Below are 24895 nucleotides of genomic sequence, written 5' to 3' on the forward strand. Positions count from 1 at the left end.
AAACATTTAGCCCAATGTTTGGATCACAGTTACATAAATAACTCTGATGTGCTTATGTTAATATATCGGTCAATTAATGTGAGACTGGAAGTTACAGCATTTGCTTGACAATCACCAGCTGACTAAATTTCATGCACCAGTGCTACCAATGTTTTTTTATTTTTATTAAGAGCCTTGCATGTACTTCCTCCACTCTACCCCGAATCCTTCCTTCTCCTCCTCTAGATGCGTAACACCAGGATTGACCTGTTGGAGGAGGAGCTACGGCTCCTCAAAGAGGATATCGGGTACCGCAACACTAAGAACAGTTCTCTGGAGGAGGCGTTAGCTCGCTACCGGCTGGAGCTGTCCCAGTCGCAGGAGCAGCTCCACTCTGTGGAGGAGGTGAAGAGGAGCAAGGCCCTGCAGTGCAGCGTCACCCAGGACTCCCTGGCTTCCACCCACAGCCAACTGAAGGATCTGCAGGAGCAGGTGGCCCGCCTCACATCCCTCATCGAGGAGGAGAAGAGGAAGCGGATGCGGGCGGAGGAACACTACCGGGAGCAGCAGGAGGAGCACGAGCAGGTGCTGAGGAGGAGGCAGAAGGAGCTGGAGGAGGCCAACTGGGCAAAGCTGGAGGTGGAGAAGAGCGTTGGTGACCGGGATAGGGAGGCGGAGAGGCTACGGAGGCAGCTGGAGGAGGAGGTGCGACGCTGCAAGGACCTGGAGCAGGAGCTGTCTAAGGTAAGGAGCCAGTGCAGTGTGGAGATCAGTAACCTAAAGCTCAGCTACGAGTCCCAGATCACCTTCTGCAGGACAGACATCCAGCACCTGTCTGCCCAGAGGGAGGAGGTGGACCAGGGCATCCGACTGCAGTGTGACAAGCTAGAGGCCGAGAGGAGAGACCAGGAGGACCAGCTCAGGAGGCTAAAGGTGTGTCTGAGCCAAGCCGAAGAGCAGAGGAGGAGGGCTGAGGAGGAGGCGCTTGCTCAGAGATCTGTGGTCACAGAGGAGGTGCGGAGGAGGAGGGAGCTGGAGGCTCAGGTGGAGATGTTAGTTAGGGAGAGAGGGGCGGATAGTAATCAGTATAGAGAGGAGGTGTCAGAGCTCACAAAGGCCCTGCAGGAGAGGAGCGGCCAGCAGGTTCACCTCACACACAGCCTGGAGGAGGAGCAGAGGAGGAGGAGAGCCCTGGAGGAGGAGAAGATCAGGCTTGAACTGCTCCTGGGGGAGATTCAGGCCAAGCAGGCCTCCTACTCCCAGGCTGTCACCCGGCTGAGAGAAGTGGAGGAAGAGCTGGTTAGCATCCGTACAGAGTTTAAGAAGGAGAATGGTGAGAAGAACAAGGCAGAGCAGAGTGTAACCAGGTTACAGGGACATGTCAGGGAGCTGCAGGCCACGGCTGATAGGCTAGAGGGGGAGGCGGTGGCCCTGAGGAGAACCAACCAGGAGGAGGTGACCAAGAGGAGACACGTGGAGACAGAGCTCCAGAAAACCACCCACACCTTGCGGGAGTACACCAGCACCATCGCCACCCTACGCCGGAGCCAGGAGGAGGCCCAAACCACGGTGAGGAGGGGAGAGGAGGAGCACAGGAAGCTCCAAGTGGAGCTGGAGAGTAGGTTGAAGGAGTTCAAGGCTTCCACTGAGCGCCTGACGTCCCTGAGCTCAGAGTTGAAGTCTCTCCAACAACAGCTCCTCCAAGAGCAGGCTAAAGTCCGCGAGGCAAACATGCGCAATGAAACACTCTACAAGACCATCGAGGAAAAGAGCCTGGCACTCAACGAGAGCTCTGTAGAACGGGAGAGACTCCAGACCCTGACCCAGACACTGACCAAGGAGCGACTGCGGCTCGAGGAGGAGTTGAGGGGAGTGAAGCACGAGAGAGAGGAGTTGCTGATAACCAGGCAGGGGGCTGATGACGAGCTGGTGTCCCAGAACACTGCTCTGGAGCTGCAGCTAAAGAGCAGCTTGAGAAGCAGTGTGGAGACCCAGATCCTCGTGGCAGAGCTCTCTTCAGAGAGGGAGAAACTCAGGATGGAGATAGATCAAGTCCAGAGGCAGGCCATGGAGGTACTTGTCTTGGACCTTTAGAGGTTCATGTCGGACTGTTCTGTGTTTCTCTAAATCAAACTATACTCCTTCAGTAAGTCTTAGTGGAATAGGCTTTAGGCTGGCTGTGGACAAGGCTTTCTCTTGCATGCTGAAATACCTCCTGTTGATACCTGTAATTGTTCTTTGTTTAGTTTTTTACTCTAATTAGATTGTGAAACACATACAAGTTATTCTTCTGTGATGGAATTTGCAATCGTTAGATTTAAAAAAAAATCATGCAAACGCAATCTCTGTTTCCACTTCTGCCTTCTCTCACAAAACTGTTGTCCCACCCAGAACTATACTCTTAGAAAAAAAGGTTATCTAGAACCTAAAATAGTTCTTCGGCCCCATTTGAAGAACCCTTTTTGATTCCATGTTGAACCTTTTTGGGTTCCATATAGGACCCTTTTCACGTGGTTCTACATGGAATCAAAAAGGGTTCTCCCTGTAACCAAAGGGGGTTTTCCTATGGGGACAGCCAAAGAACACTTTTTTTTCCCCCTAAGAGTCTTCTGTGATTGACTAATCAGCATGCTTTTTTGCCATTGCTTGTTTTGACTAAAATGATCCACAGTGTCTTCATCACTGGTCCTGTGGTGTCTGTGTCTCTCTAGTGTCATCCTCAAGTCCTTGTCTAGTCTTGAAGTCCCTTTGTCTAGTCTAGATATCAGTCCTAGTCTACTGTGTCTGCCTATTTCCTTTGTACATTCTAGAAACCTACAATGTACAAATGTGCTGTTAATTGCACTCACTCTTAATTGAGTGTGAATTGTGTTGATGTATCCATGTTGAGGTTTAACTGGTAATCTCTTTACTCTTATCATTTTAATTGACAAATGATAAATGCGCATTGTTTATGTGTGGGTAAGTTATTGGAGCTGTGTCGTGTTTCTTCAATAACAAAGCATGCTGTCACATGTCATTTATATTGTAAATGCCAAATCAAAATATTTTGACATTTTAAAACAAAATAATTCATTATAATTGCCCCTTCCTCTGTCTCTCTCCTCCACCCCTATCTCCTCTCCCCCTCCCCATCAACCCCTCTTCCCATCCAGACCTCCTCTCTGATCCAGTCCACCAAGACCCAGTACAGTGAGATGGTGGTGGAGAGAGATGCTCTTCTGCTAAAGCTGAAACAGACAGACCAGGACAGGGCCATGTCCCAGAAGCTGGAGGAAGAACTAAATCGCATCAAACTCTCTCTGGAGTCCGAGTTACGCCTCAAACTGCGTCTGCAGGAGGAGAACGAGAAGGTGTGTATTGTTGTTTTCACTTTTGCCGCCTAGAAGCAACTTTATATATTTATTTAACATTTGTCAAATAAAATTAATTCATCCATCCATTCCTTTATCCATTCCTTCATACATTCATCCATTCAGGTCAAGAATGACTTCCTGTACTGGAAGGGCCAGTACGAGTCCAAGGAGGGTGCGGTGAGGCAGTTCGACTCCGTGAAGGAGAAACTGGAGCGGGAGAGGAGTTCTCTTGAGACTGAGATTGAGCGGCTGATGAGAGAGCTGAGGGAGGGGGAGGACAGGTATAAGAGCAGGCTGCTGATCACGCAGACCCAGCTCTCTGAATTGACCTCTGTCAGAGACACCCTGGAGGCAGATTTGAGGAAACTCAGGGAGCAGCATAACGCCTGCGCCAAACACACCCAGACGGACGAGAACGGGAAGAAAGACCTGGACCCCGCCACACTGATTTTCGACAGTGTCCGTAAGACAGTGACAGCCAAGCAGCTGCTAGACTGCGGGGTCATCGACAAGTCAACCTATGGCCAGTTGTTGAAGGGTCAGAAGACTGTCCGTGAGGTATCTGTGGACATAAAACTGAATCTGAAAGGGACCGGCATCATCGCTGGTGTTGCTGGAAACTGTCAGGATAAAATGACACTCACAGAGGCCAAGAGAGCCAACATCCTCTCTGAAGAAAGTGCCACCATGCTGCTGGAGGCACAAGCTGCCACAGGCCACATAGTGGATCCCAGAGCCAACGAGAAGATGTCGGTGGAGGAGGCAATTAAGAGAGGAGTGGTAGATGAGGAGGCTAGAGAGAGGTTGCTGGCTGCAGAGGCTGCCTGTCTGGGGTACCGCGACCCCAATACTACCAAGCCCCTGTCAGCAGGCCAGGCTATGAGGAAGGGCCTGATCGATAGAGACACAGCTCTACGGATGCTGCAAGCCCAGGAGTCTGTTGGGGGCATCATAGACCCTGTCCTCAGTGTCTTCCTCCCTAAAGATGCAGCTATGGACCGGGACCTGATTGACGAAGACCTGTACAGGGCCTTAAACCAACGACCTGAGTGTTACCTGGACCCAGACACCCAGATGGGAACCAGCTACGTCTCCCTAAAGAGGAGATGCAAGTCCGAACCCACCACTGGTCTCCTGCTCCTCCCTGCCCCAGAGAAGCCCATGACGGTGAAGGGTCTCAGGGGAGAGGTGTCTATCAAGGATCTGATGGATGCTAACCTCTTGGAGAAATCAGACATGGACCAACTGAAGGATGGAAAACTGACCAGCCAGGACATCGAGGACCGGTTGAGGTCGTACCTCCGAGGCTCCACCTGCATCGCAGGGGTCTATGACGAGGCCAACCACAAGACCCTATCCATTTACCAGGCCATGAAGGAAGGGTTACTGAGGCCTGGCACAACCCTGGAGCTCCTCGAAGCCCAGGCTGCCTCGGGATTCATGATCGATCCCATCAACAACCTCTGTCTGACCGTGGCCGATGCCTACAAGAGCGGCCTGGCTGGGCCGGAGTTCAAAGACAAACTCTTGTCTGCAGAGAGGGCCGTCACCGGGTACAAAGACCCAGGCACGGACAAGATCATCTCCTTGTTCCAAGCCATAGAGAAGGGGCTGATGGAGAAGGGACATGGGATCCGTCTACTAGAGGCTCAGATTGCCAGCGGTGGCATCATCGACCCCAGGCACAGCCACCGCATCGAGGTGGAGACTGCCTATAAAAAGGGCTACTTCGGCAAGGAGATGAACCAGATCCTGACAGACGAAGCGGACGTCTCCAAGGGCTTTTTCGATCCCAACAACCAGGACAACCTGACTTATCTCCAGCTAAAGAAACGCTGCATCATAGACCAGAAAACTGGCCTGGTTCTCCTGCCCATCAAGGACAAGAAGGAGCCTCCACAGACAACGACGCAGAAGAATACTCTGAGGAAGAGGAGGGTGGTGATCGTAGACCCAGACACCAATAAGGAGATGAGTGTGAAGGAAGCATACGACAAAGGGCTCATCGACTACGAGACCTTCCTGGAGCTGTCGCAGCAGGAGTGTGAGTGGGAGGAGATTACGATCACAGCCCAGGATGGATCCTCGCGATTGGTCATCATCGACAGGAAGACTGAGATCCAGTATGACATCAGAGAGCTGCTAGAGAAGAAGGTGATTGACCAATCAGTGTACGACCAGTACCAATCCCAGAAAATCACTCTCGCACAGTTTGCTAAAATCATCACCAGCAAGACCAACTCCACCAGATCCTCCTCCTCAACATCCTCATCCAAAGCCAGAGCATCAGCAACATCAGCATCCTCCCTGTCTTCATCAACCACCACCTCTCAGCGGATCACTTCCAACAAGGCTGAGAAGACGAGCTCCATCATTGGTGGCTCCACCACTGGCAGCTCCACCATAAATGGCTCCAGCATTGGCAGCTCCTCTGGTGGCTCCTTTGGCAGTTCCACCACCTCCAGAATCACCACCATCAGCTCCTCTACCCAGCCTGATGGCCCTCCCTCCCACAGCTCCCTGAAGAACATCGCTAGCATCTCAGTCTCCCTGGCTGGCCCTGCTGAAGCTGTGGTCTTGGATGGGGAGCGAAGCCCTGTGGGTGCCATCTTTGATATGGAGGCCCTAGAGAAGATCTCCATCTCTGAGGCCCACAAACGTGGCCTGGTGGACAGCATCTCTGCCCAGAGACTACTGGAGGCCCAGGCTTGCACAGGAGGCATTGTAAACCCTTCCGATGGCAGGCGCCTGTCCATCCAGGAGGCCTCCCGCCAGGGGATCATCGAGAATGACATGGCTACCAGGCTAAAGCCCGCCCAGAAGGCCTACATTGGATTTGAAGACGTCAAGTGTAAACGCAAGATGTCTGCCGCCGAGGCCATGAGGGAGAAGTGGCTTCCATACGAGGCGGGCCACCGCTTCCTGGAGTTCCAGTTTGTCACTGGAGGCCTGTACGACCCAGAGCTGGGCTGCAGGAGAACCATCGAGGAAGCTCTCAAAGTGGGCTGGCTGGATGGGAGGGCAGCCCAGAAGCTCCAGGACATGAGGCACCACGCCAAGAACCTAACCTGTCCCAAGACAAAGCTGAAGATCTCTTATAAAGAAGCATTGGATAACTGCTTGTTGGAGGAGAATACGGGAGTCAAGATGCTCCAAGCTGCCTCCACCTCCTCCAGAGGGATCAGTAGTCCGTACAACTTCTCTTCGGCTCCCGGGTCCACCTCGGGCTCCAGGACCGGGTCGAGGACGGGCTCGCGGAGAGGCAGCGTGGACCTGGGGTCGCCTAGCTCCTCCAGCCGATACAACGTCATAAGCAGCTCCACCTACAGCCGCACCTCCTTCAGTTCTAGCTCCATTTCATAGGGAAAAGAGGAAAAATTCATTAATTCATTAACTTAGTTGTCTTAATCTTTGCATACTTTTAGTTTTTACATATTACCTTTTGCTTTACTTATGAAAGTTAAACCTACTTATTGGTCAGTTAGAAATGTGCCTGTCCTAGATAAAGAGGTACCATCACATGTTGTTTGTTCTGTTTATAGTGGTAAAAAATGGATAAGAATTGAAGTAAAATTTTAAGTAAAACTTTATGTATACTGAACAAAAATATAAAACGCAACATGGAACAATTTCAAAGATTTTACTGAGTTACAGTATATATAAGGAAATCAGTCAATTTAAATAAATAAATTAGGTCATAATCTATGTATTTCACATGACTGGGCAAGGGTGCAGCCATGGGTGGGCCTTGGAGGTCATAGGCCCACCCACTTGGCAGCCAGGCGCACCCACTGGGGAGCCAGGCCATGCCAATCACAGTTATTTTTTTTCCCCACAAAAGGGCTTTGTTACAGATAGAAATAGTCCTTAGCAACCCCCCACACACACACCCCTCAGACAATCCCGCAGGTCAAGAAGCCGGATGTGGAGGTCTTGGGCTGGTGTAGTTACACGTGGTCTGCACTTGTGAAGCCGGTTGGATGTACTGCCAAATTCTCTAAAAATGACATTGGATGTAGCTTATTGTAGAGAAATTAACATTAAATTCTCTGGCAACAGCTCTGGTGGACAATCCCGCAGTCAGCATGCCAATTGCACACTCCTTCAAAACTTGAGACATCTGTGGCATTGTGTTGTGTGACAAAACTGCACATTTAAAAGGGGCCTTTTATGGTCCCCAGCACAAGGTGCACCTATGTAATGATCATGCTGTTTAATCAGCTTCTTGATATGCCACACCTGTCAGGTAGATGGATTATCTTGGTAAAGGAGAAATGCTCACTAACAGGGATGCAAACAAATGTGTGCACAGAATGAGAGAAATAATATTTTGGTGTGCAAGGAGCATTTCTGGGATTATTTATTTCATCTCATGAAATATGGGACCAACACTTTACATATTACGTTTATATTTTTGTTCAGTGTAAATTGGCTTTGTTCTCTCAGACAGCATGATACGGCTACTTCGTTGTCAGACATTATTTTTCCAAACTCTATAGTACTGCAGTTTAAATTTGATTAATTTTGGTGACAATAATTAAATGTAATGAGGTTGGATGGGAGAGGGTTAGTGTCTTGTGTGTTTTGAAGAACATTAATAGGTGTTATGTTTACTTTGAATTTGGAAGTACAGTAGTGTTTCTTGCATGGGATGTGAGGTGTCATAACATTGCTTAGTGTTTATACTGTTAGTGTAATATGGGGCTGTCTTTTAACACATGGTAACAATTTTTCTATTTCTCCAAATAAAATGTTACATCATTGCACTTGTGTGTCTGGTCAATAAGATTGTGATGATTTTGGTACGAATACATGAAAATACCACACTAAGCCAAAGATATGAGCATCATGACATGTATTCATAGTCATAAATATTGTGTGAAATAAACACAGAACTTGTTAATGATCGTTTAGAATACGTGTCAAACTCATTCCATGGAGGGTCGAGTGTCTGCAGATTTTCGCTCCTCCCTTGTACTTGATTGATGAATTAAGGTCACTGATTAGCAAGGAACTCCCCTCACCTGGTTGTCTTAATTCAAAGGAAAAAACAAAAACCAGCAGACATTAGGCCTTCCATGGAATGAGTTTGACACCCCTGGTTTAGACTGCCAGATGGCTCTCACATAAAACCTAAATGTTCTTGGTCAGAGAGTGTTTTCAAAATCATGTTTAGAGAATAAATAACAGTCAAATAATGAATTGTATAAATCGTCCAATTTTCAACTATACAAGTCTGTCAAACTTGAATTTCTGAATTCAACTCACTAGATTCAAGTGAGTTGGACTCAGACATTGGATTGCAGTAGACCAGGTATTCCCAAACGGGTACACGCAATGCTGTCGGGGGTACGCCAAATAAAAATGTGATTCACATTTAATTATTATTTAAAATTGTAAACATTTTTTCTTCACATTTTCAAACAGCCCATTTATATTTCCCAACGGAGCTCTACATTTGGGTGAGGTTTTTTTCTCACCTGAGTAGCCTCGTTTCACTGCCAAAAATAAAATTAAAACACCACAAAGTCAAATACAGGTAGCCTAGCCATCCAATCACATTAACTGTTACTCTCTCGTGGGAATTCCACTAACTATATAGCCAAACGTACAGTGGCTTGTGAAAGTATTCAACCCCCTTGGCATTTTTCCTATTTTGTTGCCTTACAACCTGGAATTAAAATGGATTTTTGGGGGGTTTGTATCATTTGATTTACACAACATGCCTACCACTTTTAAGATGCAAAATATTTTTGTGTGAAACAAACAAGAAATAACAGAAAACTTGACCGTGCATAACTATTCACCCCCCCCCCCTCCCCCCCAAAAAAGTCAATACTTTGTAGAGCCACCTTTTGCAGCAATTACAGTTGCAAGTCTCTTGGGGTATGTCTCTATAAGCTTGGCACATCTAGCCACTGGGATTTTAGACATTTCAAGGCAAAACTGCTCCTTCAAGTTGGAATGTGTTCCGCTGGTGTACAGCAATATTTAAGTCATTCCACAGATTCTCAATTGGAGATAAGAGATTTAAATGTTTCCCCTTAAACCACTTGAGTGTTGCTTTAGCAGTATGCTTAGGGTCATTGTCCTGCTAGAAGGTGAATCTCCGTCCCAGTCCCAAATCTCTGGAAGACTGAAGCAAGTTTCCTTCAAGAATTTCCCTGTATCTAGCGCCACCATCGTTCCTTCAATTCTGACCAGTTTCCCAGACCCTGCTGATGAAAAACATGGGATGGTATTCTCGGAGTGATGACAGGTGTTGGGTTTGCGCCAGACATAGCATTTTCTTTGATGGCCAAAAAGCTACATTTTAGTCTCATCTGACCAGAGTACCTTCTTCCATATGTTTGGGGAGTCTCCTACATGCCTTTTGGTGAACCCAAAACATGTTTGCTTATGTTTTTCTTTAGTTAAGCAATGGCTTTTTTTCTGGCCACTCTTTCGTAAAGCTCAGCTCTGTGGAGTGTACGGCTTAAAGTGGTCCTATGGACAGATACTCCAATCTCCGCTGTGGAGCTTTGCAGCTCTTTCGGGGTTATCTTTGGTCTCTTTGTTGCCTCTGATTAATGCCCTCCTTGCCTAGTCCGTGAGTTTTGGTGAGCGGCCCTCTCTTAGCAGGTTTGTTGTGGTGCCATATTATTTCCATTTTTAATAATGGATTTAATGGTGCTCCGTGGGATGTTCAAAGTTTCTGATATTTTTTATAACCCAACCCTGAGCTGTATTTCTCCACAACTTTGTCCCTGACCTGTTTGGAGAGCTCCTTGGTCTTCATGGTGCCACTTGCTTGGTGGTGCCCCTTGCTTATTGGTTTTGCAGACTCTGGGACCTTTCTGAACAGGTGTATATATACACTGAGATTATGTGACACTTAGATTGCACACAGGTGGACTTTATTTAATTAATTATGTGACTTCTAGGTAATTGGTTGCCACAGATCTTATTTAGGGGCTTCATAGCCCACCTTTTTTTGTCCATCTGAGGTGTGCGCAAGGCACACGTTGAATACAAACACACACGTTTGCACCAGGCCCACTGAATACAAACACACACGTTTGCACCAGGCCCACTGAATACAAACACACACGTTTGCACCAGGCCCACTCTGAATACAAACACACACGTTTGCACCAGGAACACTGAATACAAACACACACGTTTGCACCAGGCCCATGTTGAATACAAACACACACGTTTGCACCAGGCACATGTTGAATACAAACACACACGTTTGCACCAGGCCCACTCTGAATACAAACACACACGTTTGCACCAGGCCCACTCTGAATACAAACACACACGTTTGCACCAGGCCCACTCTGAATACAAACACACACGTTTGCACCAGGCCCACTCTGAATACAAACACACACGTTTGCACCAGGCACACGTTGAATACAAACACACACGTTTGCACCAGGCACACTCTGAATACAAACACACACGGTTGCACCAGGCCCACTCTGAATACAAACACACACGTTTGCACCAGGCACACGTTGAATACAAACACACACGTTTGCACCAGGCACACTCTGAATACAAACACACACGTTTGCACCAGGCCCACTCTGAATACAAACACACACGTTTGCACCAGGCACACTCTGAATACAAACACACACGTTTGCACCAGGCCCACTCTGAATACAAACACACACGTTTGCACCAGGCACACTCTGAATACAAACACACACGTTTGCACCAGGCCCACTCTGAATACAAACACACACGTTTGCACCAGGCACATGTTGAATACAAACACACACGTTTGCACCAGGCACATGTTGAATACAAACACACACGTTTGCACCAGGCACACGTTGAATACAAACACACACGTTTGCACCAGGCCCACTCTGAATACAAACACACACGTTTGCACCAGGCACATGTTGAATACAAACACACACGTTTGCACCAGGCCCACTCTGAATACAAACACACACGTTTGCACCAGGCCCACTCTGAATACAAACACACACGTTTGCACCAGGCCCACTCTGAATACAAACACACACGTTTGCACCAGGCCCACTCTGAATACAAACACACACGTTTGCACCAGGCCCACTCTGAATACAAACACACACGTTTGCACCAGGCCCACTCTGAATACAAACACACACGTTTGCACCAGGCCCACTCTGAATACAAACACAAACGTTTGTCAGGTGCGTGAATGAGGACCCAAAAGCGAATTAACAAACAGAGTTTCTTTAATGATGAACACACGTGGGCTCAGATGGACAGGTAGATTCCGACAGGACAGGACAAGGTTGCAGCAAACACGATGATAGTCTGGTTCAGGCATGAGACACACAAACAAGAATCCGACAAAGACAGGAGCAGAAACAGAGAGAGATATAGGGACCTAATCAGAGGGAAAAAGGGAACAGGTGGGAAAAGGGGTGAATGAGGTAGTCAGAGAAGACAAGGAACAGCTGGGGGAAAGAGGGACAGAAACGGTAACCTAGTACGACCAGCAGAGGGAGACAGGGTGAAAGGAAAGGACAGAAACAAGACACAACATGACAATACATGACAGTACCCCCCCACTCACCGAGCGCCTCCTGGCGCACTCGAGGAGGAAACCTGGCGGCAACGGAGGAAATCCTCGATCAGCGCACGGTCCAGCACAGCACGTCCCGAGAGGGAACCCAACTCCTCTCCTCAGGACCGTACCCCTCCCAATCTACGAGGTACTGGTGACCACGGCCCCGAGGACGCATGTCCAAAATCCTACGGACCCTGTAGATGGGTGCGCCCTCGACAAGGATGGGGGGGGGGGGGGGGAAGACGAGCGGGGGCGCGAAGAACGGGCTTGATACAGGAGACATGGAAGACCGGGTGGACGCGACGAAGGTATCGCGGAAGAAGAAGTCGAACTGCGACAGGATTAATGACCCGAGAAATACGGAACGGACCAATGAACCGCGGGGTCAACTTGCGAGAAGCCGTCTTAAGGGGAAGGTTCTGAGTGGAGAGCCAAACTCTCTGACCGCGACAATATCTAGGACTCTTAGTTCTACGCTTATTAGCAGCCCTCACAGTCTGCGTCCTATAACGGCAAAGTGCAGACCTGACCCTCTTCCAGGTGCGCTCACAACGTTGGACAAAAGCCTGAGCGGAGGGGACGCTGGACTCGGCGAACTGAGATGAGAACAGCGGAGGCTGGTACCCGAGGCTACTCTGAAAAGGAGATAGCCCGGTCGCAGACGAAGGAAGCGAGTTGTGGGCGTATTCTGCCCAGGGGAGCTGTTCTGACCAAGACGCAGGGTTTCGAAAAGAAAGACTGCGTAAGATGCGACCAATAGTCTGATTGGCCCGTTCTGCTTGACCGTTAGACTGGGGGTGAAAGCCGGAAGAGAGACTGACGGAAGCCCCAATCAAACGGCAAAACTCCCTCCAAAATTGAGACGTGAATTGCGGACCTCTGTCCGAAACGACGTCTGACGGAAGGCCATGAATTCTGAAAACATTCTCGATGATGATTTGTGCCGTCTCTTTAGCAGAAGGAAGCTTAGCAAGGGGAATGAAATGAGCCGCCTTAGAGAACCTATCGACAACCGTAAGAATAACAGTCTTCCCCGCTGACGAAGGCAGTCCGGTGACAAAATCTAAGGCGATGTGAGACCACGGTCGAGAGGGAATGGGAAGCGGCCTGAGACGGCCGGCAGGAGGGGAGTTACCGGACTTAGTCTGCGCGCAGACCGAACAAGCAGCCACGAAACGACGCGTGTCATGCTCCCGGGTGGGCCACCAAAAACGCTGGCGAATGGAAGCAAGCGTACCCCGAACGCCAGGGTGGCCGGCTAACTTGGCAGAGTGAGCCCACTGAAGAACGGCCAGACGAGTAGGAACGGGAACGAAAAGAAGGTTCCTAGGACAAGCGCGCGGCGACGGAGTGTGAGTGAGCGCTTGCTTTACCTGCCTCTCAATTCCCCAGACAGTCAACCCGACAACACGCCCCTCAGGGAGAATCCCCTCGGGGTCAGTGGAGGCTACTGAAGAACTGAAGAGACGAGATAAAGCATCAGGCTTGGTGTTCTTAGAGCCCGGACGATAAGAAATCACGAACTCGAAACGAGCGAAAAACAGCGCCCAACGCGCCTGACGCGCATTAAGTCGTTTGGCAGAACGGATGTACTCAAGGTTCCTATGGTCAGTCCAAACGACAAAAGGAACGGTCGCCCCCTCCAACCACTGTCGCCATTCGCCTAGGGCTAACCGGATGGCGAGCAGTTCGCGGTTTCCCACATCATAGTTACGTTCCGACGGCGACAGGCGATGAGAAAAATACGCGCATGGGTGGACCTTGTCGTCAGAGAGGGAGCGCTGAGAAAGAATGGCTCCCACGCCCACCTCTGACGCGTCAACCTCGACAACGAACTGTCTAGAGACGTCAGGTGTAACAAGGATAGGAGCGGATGTAAAACGATTCTTGAGGAGATCAAAAGCTCCCTGGGCGGAAACGGACCACTTAAAGCACGTCTTGACAGAAGTAAGGGCTGTGAGAGGAGCTGCCACCTGACCGAAATTACGGATGAAACGACGATAGAAGTTCGCGAAGCCGAGAAAGCGCTGCAGCTCGACGCGTGACTTAGGGACGGGCCAATCAATGACAGCTTGGACCTTAGCGGGATCCATCTTAATGCCTTCAGCGGAAATAACAGAACCGAGAAATGTGACGGAGGAGGCATGAAAAGTGCACTTCTCAGCCTTCACAAAAAGACAATTCTCTAAAAGGCGCTGGAGGACACGTCGAACGTGCTGAACATGAATCTGGAGTGACGGTGAAAAAATCAGGATATCGTCAAGGTAAACGAAAACAAAGATGTTCAGCATGTCTCTCAGGACATCATTGACTAATGCCTGAAAGACAGCTGGAGCGTTAGCGAGGCCGAAAGGAAGAACCCGGTATTCAAAGTGCCCTAACGGAGTGTTAAACGCCGTCTTCCACTCGTCCCCCTCCCTGATGCGCACGAGATGGTAAGCGTTACGAAGGTCCAACTTAGTGAAAAACCTGGCTCCCTGCAGGATCTCGAAGGCTGAAGACATAAGAGGAAGCGGATAACGATTCTTCACTGTTATGTCATTCAGCCCTCGATAATCTATGCAGGGGCGCAGGGACCCGTCCTTCTTCTTAACAAAAAAAAACCCCGCTCCGGCGGGAGAGGAGGAGGGGACTATGGTACCGGCGGCAAGAGCTACAGACAAATAATCTTCGAGAGCCTTACGTTCAGGAGCCGACAGAGAGTATAGTCTACCCCGGGGGGGAGTGGTTCCCGGAAGGAGATCAATACTACAATCATACGACCGGTGTGGAGGAAGAGAGGTGGCCCTGGACCGACTGAACACCGTGCGCAGATCGTGATATTCCTCCGGCACCCCTGTCAAATCACCAGGCTCCTCCTGTGAAGAAGAGACAGAGGAAACAGGAGGGATAGCAGACATTAAACATTTCACATGACAAGAGACGTTCCAGGAGAGGATAGAATTACTAGACCAATTAATGGAAGGATTATGACAAACTAGCCAGGGATGGCCCAAAACAACAGGTGTAAAAGGTGAACGAAAAATTAAAAAAGAAATGGTTTCGCTATGATTACCAGAAACAGTGAGGGTTAAAGGTAGCGTCTCACGCTGAATCCTGGGGAGAGGACTACCATCCAGGGCGAACAAGGCCGTGGACTCCCTTAACTGTCTGAGAGGAATGTCATGTTCCCGAGCCCAGGTCTCGTCCATAAAACAGCCCTCCGCCCCAGAGTCTATTAAGGCACTGCAGGAAGCTGACGAACCGGTCCAGCGTAGATGGACCGACAAGGTAGTGCAGGATCTTGAAGGAGAGACAGGAGTAGTAGCGCTCACCAGTAGCCCTCCGCTTACTGATGAGCTCTGGCTTTTACTGGACATGAAGTGACAAAATGACCAGCAGAACCGCAATAGAGACAGAGGCGGTTGGTGATTCTCCGTTCCCTCTCCTTAGTCGAGATGCAGATACCTCCCAGCTGCATAGGCTCAGCACCCGAGCCGGCAGAGGAAGATGGTAGTGATGCGGAGAGGGGGGCAACGGAGAACGCGAGCTCCTTTCCACGAGCTCGGTGACGAAGATCAACCCGTCGCTCAATGCGAATAGCGAGTTCAATCAAGGAATCCACGCTGGAAGGAACCTCCCGGGAGAGAATCTCATCCTTTACCTCTGCGCGGAGACCCTCCAGAAAACGAGCGAGCAAAGCCGGCTCGTTCCAGCCACTGGAGGCAGCAAGAGTGCGAAACTCAATAGAGTAGTCTGTTATGGATCGATTACCTTGACATAGGGAAGACAGGGCCCTGGAAGCCTCCTCCCCAAAAACAGATCGATCAAAAACCCGTATCATCTCCTCCTTAAAGTCCTGATGCTGGTTAGTACACTCAGCCCTTGCCTCCCAGATTGCCGTGCCCCACTCACGAGCCCGTCCAGTAAGGAGAGATATGACGTAGGCGACACGAGCAGTGCTCCTGGAGTAAGTGTTGGGCTGGAGAGAAAACACAATATCACACTGGGTGAGGAACGAGCGGCATTCAGTGGGCTCCCCAGAGTAACACGGCGGGTTATTGATTCTGGGCTCCGGAGATTCGAAAGCCCTGGAAGTGGCCGGTGGATCGAGGCGGAGATGGTGAACCTGTTCTGTGAGGTTGGAGACTTGGGTGGCCAGGGTCTCAACGGCATGTCGAGCAGCAGACAATTCCTGCTCGTGTCTGCCTAGCATCGCTCCCTGGATCTCGACGGCTGAGTGGAGAGGATCCGAAGTCGCTGGGTCCATTCTTGGTCGGATTCTTCTGTCAGGTGCGTGAATGAGGACCCAAAAGCGAATTAACAAACAGAGTTTCTTTAATGATGAACACACGTGGGCTCAGATGGACAGGTAGATTCCGACAGGACAGGACAAGGTTGCAGCAAACACGATGATAGTCTGGTTCAGGCATGAGACACACAAACAAGAATCCGACAAAGACAGGAGCAGAAACAGAGAGAGATATAGGGACCTAATCAGAGGGAAAAAGGGAACAGGTGGGAAAAGGGGTGAATGAGGTAGTCAGAGAAGACAAGGAACAGCTGGGGGAAAGAGGGACAGAAACGGTAACCTAGTACGACCAGCAGAGGGAGACAGGGTGAAAGGAAAGGACAGAAACAAGACACAACATGACAATACATGACAACGTTTGCACCAGGCACACTCTGAATACAAACACACACGTTTGCACCAGGCACACTCTGAATACAAACACACACGTTTGCACCAGGCCCACTCTGAATACAAACACACACGTTTGCACCAGGCACATGTTGAATACAAACACACACGTTTGCACCAGGCCCACTCTGAATACAAACACACACGTTTGCACCAGGCCCACTCTGAATACAAACACACACACGTTTGCACCAGGCACATGTTGAATACAAACACACACGTTTGCACCAGGCCCACTCTGAATACAAACACACACGTTTGCACCAGGCCCACTCTGAATACAAACACACACGTTTGCACCAGGCCCACTCTGAATACAAACACACACGTTTGCACCAGGCCCACTCTGAATACAAACACACACGTTTGCACCAGGCCCACTCTGAATACAAACACACACGTTTGCACCAGGCCCACTCTGAATACAAACACACACGTTTGCCCCAGGCCCACTCTGAATACAAACACACACGTTTGCACCAGGCCCACTCTGAATACAAACACACACGTTTGCACCAGGCCCACTCTGAATACAAACACACACGTTTGCACCAGGCACACTCTGAATACAAACACACACGTTTGCACCAGGCCCACTGAATACAAACACACACGTTTGCACCAGGCACACTCTGAATACAAACACACACGTTTGCACCAGGCCCACTCTGAATACAAACACACACACGTTTGCACCAGGCACATGTTGAATACAAACACACACGTTTGCACCAGGCACACGTTGAATACAAACACACACGTTTGCACCAGGCCCACGCTGAATACAAACACACACGTTTGCACCAGGCCCACTCTGAATACAAACATACACGTTTGCACCAGGCCCACTCTGAATACAAACACACACACGTTTGCACCAGGCACACGTTGAATACAAACACACACGTTTGCACCAGGCCCACTCTGAATACAAACACACACGTTTGCACCAGGCCCACTCTGAATACAAACACACACACGTTTGCACCAGGCCCACGCTGAATACAAACACACACGTTTGCACCAGGCCCACTCTGAATACAAACACACACGTTTGCACCAGGCCCACTCTGAATACAAACACACACACGTTTGCACCAGGCACACGTTGAATACAAACACACACGTTTGCACCAGGCCCACTCTGAATACAAACACACACGTTTGCACCAGGCCCACTCTGAATACAAACACACACGTTTGCACCAGGCCCACTCTGAATACAAACACACACGTTTGCACCAGGCACACGTTGAATACAAACACACACGTTTGCACCAGGCACACGTTGAATACAAACATATTTCATTTTTGAAGATCATAAGAAATATTATATAAAGTACCAGCAGGTGAGTTGTAACACTTTTCACTTCATGCTTCGTCATCTTCACTGAACAACATAACACAATTAACAATTGAAAGAATTAACAAAGCAGACAAAAACAAGGTTTGACCACTCCTCAAAAATGGCTTCACTCCTGCTCCTCAAAAGAGGCAAAGACAGTCATTTTCTTGTTGTCAACTGCCTCCACATAGAACATCTTATCGCTCTGTAAATGGAACATGAATGGTTCCCTGAGGAGAATATTTTCCTCTTCATCCAGGCCATCATACAACCATAGTTCTTTAAGGGTTGTAATGAGGTCTTCCCCGTCCATCCCAATTACACTATGGAGGGAAACGGTGTTTGCACCACCTTGCTGCCTCTAGGGTGTCCCTTAGAAGAACACCTGCTTCCTTGAAGAAAAAGGAAGAATAAATATTAAGAGTAGTGCCTCATTGGGTGATCAAGACAAATTACACCCCACTTTCACAATTCTACCATGCAAACAAAAGACACTATTATGAAAGGGGTTTTCAGTGATATCTATAGCTACTCAACAAGTCATCACAACTATTATATCTTGCCATGCCTCAAGCATTACACACAGTAGACTACATACCCAGTTCACAGCTCCCAGTTCACATTCATTTTGTTTTCAGTATCGTCTAGAAAGGAAACAGATTGTGGTCATTAAGTAATGTAAGGGAATGGGAACACTAGGGATGTGTGTACAAGAATGCACCTTACTTTAGCTAATAGCCTAATAGCCTATACAGTACCTATACAGTACCTGATCCTACACAGCTGGATGCTGATGTGACATGCTGTGACTTCTACATCATCCTGAAATATATTGGAGAGGGGCGGGGTTTAAGTCTTTAAACATTGGTTTAAGACTATACCATTCATCATATGAGAGGGGGGGTTATGTCTTTAAACATTGGTTTAAGACTATACCACTCATCATATGAGAGGGGGGGTTAAGACTATACCATTCATCATATAACACCTACCTGTAGTGTGTTTTGTTTTCACTCGTTTTTTAAAATCTTTTTAACCTCTTCAGACCTTAGTGAGTGAATGACATACATTCAAAATGAAAATATATTGAAGTCAGTCTGGCTACAGTGAAACAAGTGATTTTAAGGGTGGAAATGAAAGGTTTTTATAATGTTCAATACTTACGGCATGGGAAAGTTCTGCAGGAGAACTAGACACCACCATCGCCTAATTTGCTGCATGTTTTCCTTTGAAAAAGAAAATCACACAATCGGATGGGGATCCCAAAAAAACATATCCACTAGTGATGAGAATTTCATAATTTATACATACCTCAGTGAAATCACACTGTGCTTCCATTGCAATGGACAGAGCGTACTGTAAGTTAAGAGTAGGTTAAATTGGATCGTTACGATAACAACAATAATGGTAATAGTAAATATTAATAATAACAAGTTGTCACATCAGAATCCAGCTCTCCAGGAGATTGATATATGAATTGTGTAAAAACTGTAGGAAATAGGTCCCAAAAAGTGTGAAGAGTAATAAACAAGGAAAGGTATGAGCAATAACAATAGTGTGCTTTGCATGTTGCAAGCACAGAAATGATAACTTTTCATATGTTATAACAGAAAATACGACTAATATAATATACTGAATAGCATCTTACGATCACAACAAACACCCCACAGTTGTTTGAGAAACCTTGCTTTGGTAGGCCCTGTGGTGTGAACAACGTACAAGTTTCAATACAGGAATGACAATCAAATGGTACAGTTCAGTGGAATCATTTAGAGGAATATCCAACCTGAACATCATCCACACCAAAAAAATGTTTCTGTGAACACAGTGTATTTGAAAGTAAAGAAAAAGTACAATTCAACATGTTTTTAATAGTCCAGCATGTATAACCGTTTTGAACACAGTGTATTTGAAAGTAAAGAAAAAGTACAATTCAACATGTTTTTAATAGTCCAGCATGTATAACCGTTTTGAACACAGTGTATTTGAAAGTAAAGAAAAAGTACAATTCAACATGTTTTTAATAGTCCAGCATGTATAACCGTTTTGAACACAGTGTATTTGAAAGTAAAGAAAAAGTACAATTCAACATGTTTTTAATAGTCCAGCATGTATAACCGTTTTGAACACAGTGTATTTGAAAGTAAAGAAAAAGTACAATTCAACATGTTTTTAATAGTCCAGCATGTATAACCGTTTTGAACACAGTGTATTTGAAAGTAAAGAAAAAGTACAATTCAACATGTTTTTAATAGTCCAGCATGTATAACCGTTTTGAACACAGTGTATTTGAAAGTAAAGAAAAAGTACAATTCAACATGTTTTTAATAGTCCAGCATGTATAACCGTTTTGAACACAGTGTATTTGAAAGTAAAGAAAAAGTACAATTCAACATGTTTTTAATAGTCCAGCATGTATAACCGTTTTGAACACAGTGTATTTGAAAGTAAAGAAAAAGTACAATTCAACATGTTTTTAATAGTCCAGCATGCATAACCGTTTTGAACACAGTTGGAACTGAATTAGCTCAAGTATTTTGTACAACATGTATGGGTGTTGCTGTACCAGAAAATGTATTTCTGACTGAAAACACACCATTTCTCACATCAATGCACTCACACGCCAAAAATCTTTCATTGGACACTGTTTCAAAGCAACATATATACTTTCTTCGTAAATGTGTTTTGAAGTTTTTCCTATTTAACTTCAGTTTGCAGTTTGGACAAATTACAATGACTTTTCTTGACTTGCCATGTATTGTCACGTTGATCTGATCTTAGTTCTGTTGTTATGTCTTTGTTTAGTATGGTCAGGGCGTGAGTTGTCTATGTTCCTTTTTCTATGATTTGGGATTTCTGTGTTTGGCCTGGTATGGTTCTCAATCAGAAGCTGCTGTCAATCGTTGTCCCTGATTGAGAACCATACTTAGGTAGCCTGTTTTCACTTTTGAGTTGTGGGTAATTATTTTCTGTGTCAGTGTTTGTTCCACACGGACCTGTTTCGTTTTTTTCACGTGATTGTTTATTGTTTTGTTCAGTGTTATAAGATTCCCTCACTGTGAGCAATTAGCTAGTTCACATGCAAATGGGTGCTAATTAACACTATGCTAACATCAGTGCGGTAGTTGGTCATATAAAATATACAGCTTCACTGGTATAACATGAATATTACAAAGTACATTATGCATAATGACAGTCTCACTTCCATGGTTTAGATTTATATTCATGTAGGTTAGGTTCGCAACGTTTACCTCAACTTGGGTGACCTTGAAGGAGATGGGAAGGGTTCGGGTTAAACGCGTTAGACTCCGGCCACATTGAGCCCTGCCTGACGTTTGACTCCACCCACATTGAGCCCGCCCCAGGACTGCACACTGCAGTAGGGATTCTCACCTGGCTGGCATGAAAATGAATCACGGGAAATGCATCCTCATTCGCTATTTAAGTGTATAGATGACATATATTTTTTCCCGCTGCCCCCGTTTCGAGACAGCTGCATGATAATGGTCCATTCTAAATCAAAACAAATTTCACACATATGTTATTTAGTGTATGTAAAGACAAGATTAAATCATGAATAGTGTGATGGGTGTCAATATTAGCCTATCACTTGTGAATGGTATACTGTTTTATCACTTGTGAATGATGCCCAGCTTCAGGCAAGAAACAGCGCATGCTTTTTTTGGCAACTTTTTAAAATCATAGTTGCACACCTCATGTAGCCTAGCCCATATGCCTAAGGTTTGTATCACAACTAAAGTGGCCAAATAACTTCTTAAATTGAAGCACATTAATCCACATTACAAGGGATGTTGAACCTAACTGACATACATACGCACCGCGTGAGTTTCAAGTTTGGGGAAGATCATTTTCAAAAGCATCTTTATAATAAAAGGATTACATGCACAATCACATTTGTGTTCACTTTTGAGAATGGTGTTGTCCTGCTAATGGAACAGTCATGCTTATAGCCTACTGCCGTGTGCACATTGCTGCGCTTATAATGTGAAGAAATAGCATCATAGTTTATCAACATTTTTAAGCTAAACGTTCTCATCTGTTGCGTCAGGCTCATTGCTTAAAACAGGATTTTTTTTATGCTAGTGGTTGTATTCATTTGGGATCTATCGCATCCCACAACTGTCCCAGACTATGTTTGGAATATTTATTTCTCGCACAGAATAGAATGGGTCAACTTTTGTACAATGGGGGATAGATAGTACATTGACATAGGCTAGTGCTTTTGCTCTTTGTTAGGCCTGCTCATCTTGCTGGCTGTTAAAAAGTAAATGTGGCCAGTTCTTCGAATATCTTCAATATGCGCCTCGGAATTGGATAAGGACACACGCAGTTACGTCCCCGATGTGTCTGTCTTCACTTGTAGCCTGTGAGAAAGATTTGATAATGAGAGCCATGTGAATGAGAGGTGCGAGCATACAGGCGGGAGAAGGGAATTATAATTATTATATTGAGCCTAAGGGCACAACAGCCACTGGCCGCAAAAGGCATGGATATTTTTAGGGGGCATTACGGCCACACAAAGGGGATGCAGACGGGAAATTTGAGGCGTTATCAAGTGCTTGTAAAATTGGGAATGAGAGACTGATGAAGTGTGTACAGCCTGCTCAAAAAAAAAAATCAGAGCTCATGCCTTTCATGCAACTTTTTTCAAATCATCATTAGTCGAGTCATGCTGTCTTAGAATGTATAAAACAACTAACCGGTTTCCCCGCACATTGACTTTGTACTGGCACCCCCCCATCTATATTATTTTTTACTGCTGCTCTTTAATTACTTGTTACTTTTATCTCTTATTCTTATCCGTATTTTTTGAAACTGCACTGCTGGTTAGCTGCTCATAAGTAAACATTTCACTGTAAGGTCTACACCTGTTGTACTCAGTGCATGTGACTAATACGATTTTATTTGAACATTTGTATCACAACTACAGTTCCATAAATAACTATAAATGAAGCATATTCGACTACCTGTTTCTTTGTTAACCGCTCAACACAGAACAGCCGGACGTGCACACCCTCAAATTGTTTGGAAAAAATATCCTTTCTGTTTTATTCAGCTATGTTCAATTGTATTCTTCATACTATAAAATAGTGGCACAGAATTTTAAGCAAATCTTGTCTTCTAAATGAACTAGTATAGCCCATAGCCTTATGGCATAGCCAGATCAGGGCCAAACAGAAGGACAACTCATAATATGCTGTTCGGTTCCTCTGAATAGACTACATTTTCTTCATATCATGTTTCTTTAGACCTGTCTAAGATCATACCCCTGCCAACCAAAACGATTTACCTCCTTTCTCTACCAAACACATTGATTTGTTTTGTTTTCTCCTTCCTCTAGCAGGTGCCACAAGAGAACACAGATGCCATATTGACTAAAGCCATTGACCTGTGGCACCCCCATGCACTCTGTATAGAATCACAGACCTCCAGATCCCCAGCCAGACACCCTTGATGGGGGTCAATGACATTGGGATAGGCTTGCTCTTCCCCTCCCCTTAACTGGAGAACTCTGCCACTAACAAACATCCAATGAGTTTGGACTCAATGGATGTAATGAATGATAGAATGTCTGTACTAAGGACCGGTCCAAGGTAAAAACAATTATATATATATTAGAGGTCGACCGATTATGATTTTTCCACGCCGATAGCGATTATTGGAGGACCAAAAAAAGCCGATACCGATTAATCGTCTGATTTAAAAATAAATGTATTTGTAATAATGACAATTACAACAATACTGAATGAACACTTGTTTTAACTTAATATAATACATCAATAAAATCAATTTAGCCTCAAATAAAATGAAACATGTTCAATTTGGTTTAAATAATGCAAAAACAAAGTGTTGGAGAAGAAAGTAAAAATGCAATATGTGCCATGTAAAAAAAGCTAACGTTTAAGTTTCTTGCTCGGAACATGAGAACATATGAAAGCTGGTGGTTCCTTTTAACATGAGTCTTCAATATTCCCAGGTAAGAAGTTTTAGGTTGTAGTTAATATAGGAATTATAGGACAATTTCTCTCCATACGATTTGTATCTCATATACCTTTGACTATTGGATGTTCTTATAGGCACTTTAGTATTGCCAGTGTAACAGTATAGCTTCCGTCCCTCTCCTCACCCCTATGTTACCCATCGCTCCACAAAAGCAGCTGCCCTTGCAGAGCAACCACTCCAAGTCTCAGAGCCAGTGACGTTTGAAACGCTATTAGCGCCCACCCCGCTAACTAGCTAGCCATTTCACATCGGCTACACCAGCCTAATCTCTGGAGTTGATAGGCTTGAAGTCATAAACAGCTCAATGCTTGAAGCACAGCGAGGAGCTGCTGGCAAAACGCACGAAAGTGCTGTTTGAATGAATGCTTACGAGCATGTTGGTGCCTACCATCGCTCAGTCAGACTGCACTATCAAATCATAGACTTAATTATAACATAATAACACACAGAAATATGAGCCTTAGGTCTTTAATATGGTCGAATCTGGAAACTATCATCTCGAAAACAAGACCTTTATTCTTTCAGTGAAATACGGAACCGTTCTGTATTTTATCTAACGGGTGGCATCCATAAATATTCCTTTTACATTGCACAACCTTCAATGTTATGTCATAATTACGTAAAATTATGGCAAATTAGGCGGCCCAAACTGTTGCATATACACTGACTGCATGCAATGAACGCAAGAGAAGTGACACAATTTCAACTGGTTAATATTACTCGTTAACCTGGATTTCTTTTAGCAAAATATGCCGGCTTAAAAATATATACTTTTGTGTATTGATTTTAAGAAAGGCATTGATGTTTATGGTTAGTTACAGTCGTGCAACGATTGTGCTTTTTTCGCAAATGCACTTTTGTTAAATCATCCCCCGTTTGGCGAAGTTGGCTATCTTTGTTAGGAAGAAATAGTCTTCACACAGTTCGCAACGAGCCAGGTTAGCAGGCAA

At 46.2% G+C, this 24895-nt stretch overlaps 1 protein-coding gene across 3 annotated transcripts in view; it reads left to right on the forward strand.

The window, feature by feature from the left end:
• Nucleotides 1-8101, forward strand: part of LOC110524668 (desmoplakin) — a 44595-nt gene extending 36494 nt beyond the window's left edge. Inside the window, exons 22-24 of one of the 3 annotated variants that reach the window (XM_021604515.2) lie at nucleotides 226-2052; nucleotides 3135-3332; nucleotides 3459-8101. In XM_021604515.2, the coding sequence (XP_021460190.2) occupies nucleotides 226-2052; nucleotides 3135-3332; nucleotides 3459-6698 (5265 nt within the window). In that variant the 3' untranslated portion in view covers nucleotides 6699-8101. The remainder of the gene's footprint in view (nucleotides 1-225; nucleotides 2053-3134; nucleotides 3333-3458) is intronic. The other 2 variants (XM_021604516.2, XM_021604517.2) reach the window with 2 other exon arrangements.
• Nucleotides 8102-24895: the final 16794 nt, after the last annotated feature.

The sequence above is a fragment of the Oncorhynchus mykiss genome, chromosome 5 (assembly GCF_013265735.2).
Source record: "Oncorhynchus mykiss isolate Arlee chromosome 5, USDA_OmykA_1.1, whole genome shotgun sequence".
NCBI lineage: Eukaryota > Metazoa > Chordata > Actinopteri > Salmoniformes > Salmonidae > Oncorhynchus > Oncorhynchus mykiss.